Source organism: Blennius ocellaris (assembly GCF_963422515.1).
Source record: "Blennius ocellaris genome assembly, chromosome: 2".
Classification (NCBI taxonomy): domain Eukaryota; kingdom Metazoa; phylum Chordata; class Actinopteri; order Blenniiformes; family Blenniidae; genus Blennius; species Blennius ocellaris.
In genome coordinates this window covers 25611800-25619381 of record NC_137651.1, presented here as the reverse complement: position 1 = coordinate 25619381, position 7582 = coordinate 25611800, and the positions used below count along the sequence as shown (strand labels likewise).

The window sequence follows — 7582 nt, the reverse complement described above, 5'->3', positions numbered from 1 at the left end:
AAGTTCATGTTTTATGGAAAAAAAAAAAAAAAAAGCCCAAAACAAAATGATGAAGTCAAGAGTATGCAGTGGCTTGGCTTCAAAAAGTACCAGAAGTCATATCAGTTTCACCAATTCCAAAATAGTGTCGACTCCTCGAGTTTTAGCATCAGGACATTTTCAAATGACGTGACGGAGCTCGAAAATGTCCACGTGTGTTTTTTCCAGGTTGGCGTGTATTGACGACCTTTAGTCTCCAAACGGAAACTAGTACACCTGCTGGTCTAATGCATTTCAGCCAGCCGTGGGAATGAGTGGAGCCCTATTCTGGGAGAATGAAAGCACTTTCGAGGCTGACCTGCGGGCGGCCCGTAGGGCAAAGGCAATGTGTATCTCTCATCTCACCCACAACACGATGCAAAGCCGACCTATCTCATTGACCAATATGATAAAGTAGCACAGATCACTGACGAGCCCGCATCGTCTCACTCTCTTTGTAGTCTGGCATCTTAAAAATGTTCTCGTCCTTGAGCTGGTTTGAATTGAACAGCATGGCAAGGAATACTGACTCACGGACAAACAGTGCCTTTCCAATGTAGTTCAGACAGGTTAAATGCAGGCGGTCTAATGAAAAACACAGTCATTGATTTAACTAAACCACCTTTCAGAGTTTATTCCATGTGTTCAAACACCCTTAAGTATTGTTCAAGTACAACAATTAACAATAAAAGGGACAATAGTTCACATTTGTTTTTTTTTTTTAATTCACATTTGTTATACTGTTAATTCATATAGCTATAAAACAAAACTAAAATAGAATTCAAAACCATTCCTGTAAAATACCTTTTGATGTTTAATACAGACATATTAACTCCACAGGATTTTCTTACAGTAGGGGGGGACTCTTCACTCTTTTCATAATTGAGTTGTTTGACCACAGTCAAGTTAAAAAGGAGAGAAAAAAAGTTTGCTTTTATTTTTCATTATGGAAATCAAACCAGGTAAAATAAACAAAACAAAAGACACCTAATAAAAGAAGTGGCCTCAAATCCCTTAGTTGGCTTCACCAACCTCCCCCCAACATATTTAAGCTTCATTAAGCAGTTCTGCTAATTTGGTAGTTGATGAGAAAAGGCCAACATGCACAGTCAAGGTGCACTGAAGCCTTCCAAGCTAAGACCACAAATGAGTAACAAGCCTACTCTTCAAGGAAAATACGAGACATCACACAAATGAAGGTGCTTTGACAAGTTCAGCTGGGGTTTTGATGAAGGGGTCTAGCGCCAACAGAAATCTTTCTCATTATTTATGGATGACTGGGGCTATGAGGGCTTCAAGTATAAAAAAGAAGTGATTAAAAGAGAAGGAATCTCCTTGGCTGAGGCGCAGAAAAAGGCAGAATGAAGCGAGCTTGTGAATAACAATCTGCAAGTCTGGCAGCAGAGTTAGCCAGTGAACATAATGCATTACTGATACTCCTCTTGGATTCCTTTGAACAGAATCACCAACAGGGATGAGGAAATGGGAGTCACAAAAATGAGTCAAAGACATCACAAATGTTCATCCTCTAGCAGCCGCACTTGGAGGGCAAAGACTGTTAAAGAATCTTCAAAAGGAGAAGGGCACTCGGCTATTAATACAGTGCAACTGAATGCAACCTTTTGTTTTCTCTTGCTTTTTTTTCTTTACAGTATATTAAAAACTAAGTTGAGCACAGTCAAAAGGAAACCAAAAACAAACAAACAAACAAACAAACAAACAAAAAAGTGGTCATGTACACAACTGTCTTTGGCAAGAAGTCCCGTGTCCCACGTCTGAGTCAATCACTCCAGAGCCTCGTGTTCATGTCACCTTCGGCCCATTTCGCTCTGTCTCATGAAATGAATGTTGTTGACACTGTCTGCCAGCTCGGGGTATTGGTCAACCGAAACCACGTAGTAGCCGTCGTAGCCTTGCACCTTTCCCGAGCCGAGGAGCTGCTGCTTCTCTCCCTCAGTCCAGGTCCGCGAGCCCTCCTCGCCGTCCCTCAGTCTCTGGCGCTCCCGGGCCCAGGCCTGGGCGACGGCTCTCTGCCGGGCCAGCTCCAGCACCCGGGCTTTCTCCTCGTCCACGCTGCTGCCGTAACGCGTGTTCAGACACAGCGCGCCGTACTGCAACAGAATGTCTGTGATGCGCCTAGTCCTGCCGTTGAGGACAGTGTTGACCTGAGACACCGTCACGTTGACGCCGTTCTCCAGCGTGCGCCGGCCCACTGTCATGCCGATGAGGGCCAGGTCTCCTTCCACCGAGCCCAGTTTGACAAAGTAGTGGGTGTCCATCCCGGTGACGGTGAAGTGGAGGTTCTCCAGATAGACGGCGTCGTTTAGAACTGCAGCCATACGACGCCCGTCCTCGTTGGCCAGGCTGATGATGTCAGTGCTGATGCGCCCCTCTCGGATGGCAAATTTCACCCCCTTACCAAAGATGGAGCCGCCTGAGGCGAAGATCTTCTTGTCCTCGGTCTGAGGACATCCTGCACTTTTGGCTCTGTAGATCTGGCCGAAGCGTTCCAGCTTCACGAAGGCCTTCAGCTGCCTCTGAACTTCACACTGGACGCCCAGCAGAGACTGCAAAGTAAAGACAACACTGTTGAGTCTCAGGGAACTAGCTCTCCTTTTGTTGTCTTAGTGGGAAAATTGATTCAAGCACTTTAAGATTGGTGTTCTCAGTATTTACGAAATATTAACTTCTGATAGCTTCACGCTTTAGCTTCTATCAGTTATCCTGGTCCAACTCTGCAAGTGAACTGAGAAAGTCTTCTGCTTTTAAATGCGAATGAGAATAACACTTCCTCATTATCATTTCAAATATTTCGGAGTCAAAGCTAACTGATGTCTTTTTTTATCCTTATATATGAGTGAATGAGGAGGATCTGACACCGAAACAAAATGGAAAAACAAACACCATGCTGCTGGATGACACAATAAAACATTTGAAACAGAGAGGTGTATATTCAGAACACAAAACTAATCCATTTCCCCCCCATAAAAAGATAGTACAGAAAATATAAATATTGCCTTCATCGCATTCTTGCTCATTTGATTAGACATCTTTATTGTGTTACACAGGAAAATAATGATGAAATTGCATCTGTTATCCATGGCAAACAAGAAATCAGGGCTGCTTTGAAGCTGAAAATGTATCACACAGTCAAGGTAGGGGCAGAGGTGTTTGTCAGCAAATGCAAATCTCTGTGATCATTTGTGACAGGCATGATATTTGGAAAAAGGGTAAGATCGCCGGCTTCTGACAGCCATGCGGTGCAAACTAGGAAACAGGACTCTCTTGGTTACTAGTGTATGCATCTCATACCTTGAGGGATCAGAGCATTGCATAGATACCGCATACCCATCAGCCAAAATTAAGACTTTGTCCTAACACTACTTGACAAGAGTTATTCCTCAGGAAGAAAGAGGGATGTTAAAATGGGGGGGGGGGGGGGGGGGGGGTGGTGATATGAAATGGAAGCAGGCCAATATACACAGCGAGGCAGTAGTCTTAAATGAGTCTGAGCAGCAACAAAAAAGCTCTCAAAGACTGTGCCTTCCTGCCATCACACGAGATAAGAGCCTATGAGCATCCAGAGGAGTCAACCAGTCACATCCAAAGTCTTCTTGGCAGTTTTCTAATTTTATCTCCCCGTGCCTGTGTTAGAGAGTGGCTCAGGGCTGGGGGGACTGGGTGGGGCTGAGTGCTGCACAACAGGGGAGCGGTGACCAGCGCACCTGCCTGCTCTTTGACTTGACATCACAATCCTGTGAACATACGAAGGGAGGTGGGGGGGCTCGCTGGGCTGCAGGATCTCTCGATCAACGGCACTAAGAAGGGGACACTTCATTCACACCGTGCTTGTTTACCATGCCAGTGTGTGACCCGGTCAGCTGTCCCGGAGGCTCCAGGAGACTGGGGTGGGTGGGGGGGGGCTGTGTCCTCCACTCTACCGAAAGAGCCTCCCGTGACTCTCCCGTAGAAGCATCACTCACATAGCATGGGGTGCAATCAGCTTCCAGCAAACCCAGAATGAGAGATCAAGCCTTGTGTGGCACAAACCTCATCTGTCTGGCCCCTCACGGCATTTTTCAATCTGTGTGTGGTTTCAACAGCTTGGCGAAATATAGGCTTAAGTGGGCGGAGATAGAAAAGGCAAGCACACTTTTTTTCTCCAGGATGAAATGAAAAAAAAACCAACAACCCAGTTGTACAGGATATACCACATGTAGTTTCAAAGTTAGATTTATGCTTCAAAAAATCCAGCACTTAATTGGGCTGTCTGGCCATCTGCGGTGAGGATCAACGTTGCATCAACTATTTCAGCACCGCTTTCAAAGACAGAATTGGAGAGAAGACTATCACGGTCCTGCTCATATACAGGCCACCCACTAATTATTTCTCAATCTTTCTTTACATATCATTCGCAGTTCATACTCTAGAGGTGTGCTGCCAGCTCAAAAACATGAAAAAAAAAACAAACGCACCTTTAAATCTCGGGTAACGTTGCTATTTAAAGCCTCAATTACAGGAGTTTTCAGATAATTTGCAATCTATCGTCGGCAATCTTGAATATATAATTGAGTGGCTGAGGTTGTAGATGAAACATTTCCTTTCAATGGCATTATTACTGAAATGGACCTATTTATATTCAGTACTTCTGAGCAATCACAGATAAACTGTACAGCTTTAAACGAAATCAGTTTTAGCATAATGCAAGTGTACAACGGTCCTGCAGTGATACTGTATATGTTACTTATATCGTTGCTCCATCACAAAAAATATTTGAGTAATGAGGTCAGGAGATGAGGCCAGCTAATGGCAGATGTTAATGTAACTCTGTTACATTAACATCAGTTACTGAGTAAATGGTGAGTAATGCTAGTTATCATTAAGAAAATAACGTGTATATTTGGTAATAAATGAGTGTATCAAATTTAAAAAGCTAAATAATGGAATTTATTTCAATATAGTCCAACAAAAAGGTAATGAGTTCCATTAAGAGTAGTGTAACAGAGTGAAAGTTGAGTTTGTACAACTAACAAAATATGTTGCATTGAAACTATTCTCATGGATAGAATTTATCTAAAAAGTTAATCAGGTAAAGTAGATGTAAGGGAGTAAACACATGCAACTTCACATAACAGGAGCATGCTAGCTTATTGGGTTGCCATTTTCAATCATTGACTTCGGATGTATAATGAGGACTTGATAATAAAATCAGTGTTGAAGCATGTTGGCACAGTGTCGTGTTCAATCATTCCATCCCCACAGTGAGAATATCGCCAGTTTGAGTCCAGGGGCCTTCCTATGTTATGTTTGCACGTTTTCATTGTGTAGGTTTTTCTCCAGGCTCTACGGATTTTTTTCCACGGTCAAAAAACATGCATTTGCACGACGTTGCTGCACTGTAAGAGTGATTGTGAGTGTGTGTCTGCGTTGGCCCGTTCAGAGTGTTCCCTGCCTTCTCATAGTCAGTTGGGATTAAACAGGATGATGGAAAGGAAGCATGCCTATGAATAGAAGCAACCGCAACTCTCACCCAGTACATCCAACTACACCTGCACCTAGATGCCAAAAGCCCACAAAAAAAAATCACATCTTCTAATTGCAAGAGGATGCTGGAGTGCCTGGAATAAATCTGTACTCTATTCTATTTGTCTTCTATACTGCTTTATACAGATCAAGGCAGGCAAACACAGAGACAAACAACCACACACGCTCACAATCACACCTGAGGGCAATTTAGCGTCATCAATTAACCTTGAATGCATGTTTTTGAAATGTGGGAAGAAACCAGAGTGATAGAATAAAACCCACTTTCAGTTAGAACATGCAAACACAAAGACCCGCCCTGGACTTGAACCTACGGCATTGTCGATGTGCGACGAGAGCGTTTGCTCAGCCTTAACCCTGGATATTCTTGCTGTAAATCATCAGTGCTAAAAGTATCCCCACTGTGCTGCGCCTGCAGTTCATCATATTACAGCAATGTTTACACCCTGGCCTCGCTGCTCATGACGCTCTCCTGGTGGGCACATGTGCTTAATGTGGGTGGTAGGTCAGATCAGAGGTCGCAGACACCATTATACATATTATTCGCACTGCTTTTAGTCCTGGAGATAGCTGAGAACACAGTTTGATAATGACAAATGCCCACTATGTTTAAGTAGCAGCCAGGGTGTCAGGCAACATGAATCTGCCCTCTGATGGGTGGCATTTGCCAGTCGAGCTGTAACCAAACCCGGGAAAACAACAGTGGCCTCTTCAATAATTCAGGTGAGTGGGAGGCAACTTAAAAGGTCTGATAAAAGCGAGAATCAGAGCATGTCTACTACTTCTCAGACCTTGGCTAACAGTGTAAAGCTGAGATGAAATCAATGACCAGTGGTGGAGGGAATGGAGAGTGAATTTCCCTAATGGCAGAACAATTACAAGAGCTGTTTAGCCTGACCCCATTCCCCAAGATGAGGACTCGGGCCAGAGACCTAGCTCACTGGGCCATATTTTGGCCTGATAGTTGGCATGTCCTGCGGGAGCCAGGCCACACAAAGTTTGCTAATGATGTTGGATAAAAGAGGCACAGAAAGAGGAGATGATCTGCGGTGAGACGAAAAGAGGGATCAGTGAGAGCGGCTACCTTGGTGCTGTCCCATTCCTGCGTCTTGATCTGAGTGCGCACCAACTCGTAGGACGGCTCCATGGCCTCAGTGTTTGGCTTGCGATAGCCAGGGATAACGTTGTACAGCTGGAAGCCAAAGGTCACCAACCAGCTGTTTACGTCTGCAGGGGCGGAGATGGCAGAAACCAGTGAAGAAGTGGCACGCATATGCTTTACGTCAGTGATACACACAATTAATATTCTCAACAGTTGACATTCCGCGGTCAAGTGGCTGTCTCCTTGAAACCCTCCTCTCTCAGTCTGAGTACTTTATTTGTTTTGGGGAAGTGGACGAGCTATTCCAAACACTTGAGATGATGCTGATGATTCACGTCCACTCCTGCAGGTGCCACACTAATGACGCACAGCTGGGTCCCACAAACGCCAAGTGACATCTGAGAGGAGCGTCTGCTGCGCTGATAATTATATACTATTATTTCATGTCATTTCAAGACAGCTAAGACTTCACTATGAGATATTTTGAAGTCTTGCTGCAATATTCTGTAATATTTTTCCCCTAATGAGATGCTGGAAAAGAGGAAAGTGTCTGAGATTTGAATCTATGCAATCATGCTAATGTGCTTCGTCAAATAACCACCACTGACACCGTGGGTATAGGTGGCGCCGCTTCCCCGGTAATAGGTTGTCAATTATTCCAACTATCACAGAGACAGTGGCAAGGACAGGCTGTTAAATCTGAACCATTTGTTTCTTGTTCCTTTCAATGTATTTGGTACGTACTGCAGAATCATTGCTGTGACACTTCGAGTTCGAGTTTTTCTTCAGACTGGCAATGCGACATTGTGGCACCTGACAAAGCTTTTTTAAATATGAATTCGTTTGAGGACAAAGTTGAAAAGAGTGAAAGGACTCCACTAATTTAGTGAAAGGAATGTAAATGTCGGAGCCATCAAT

At 44.2% G+C, this 7582-nt stretch overlaps 1 protein-coding gene across 2 annotated transcripts in view; it reads right to left on the bottom strand.

Moving 5' to 3' along the window:
* Positions 1 to 1826: 1826 nt before the first annotated feature.
* tenm4 (teneurin transmembrane protein 4) overlaps positions 1827 to 7582 on the bottom strand; it is a gene marked incomplete at both ends in the record, with an annotated part of 133151 nt that continues 127395 nt past the window's right edge. For both annotated transcript variants that reach the window (XM_080513885.1, XM_080513886.1), the window contains 2 exons: positions 1827 to 2585; positions 6647 to 6789. In XM_080513885.1, coding sequence (XP_080370011.1) covers positions 1827 to 2585; positions 6647 to 6789 — 902 coding nt within the window. The remainder of the gene's footprint in view (positions 2586 to 6646; positions 6790 to 7582) is intronic.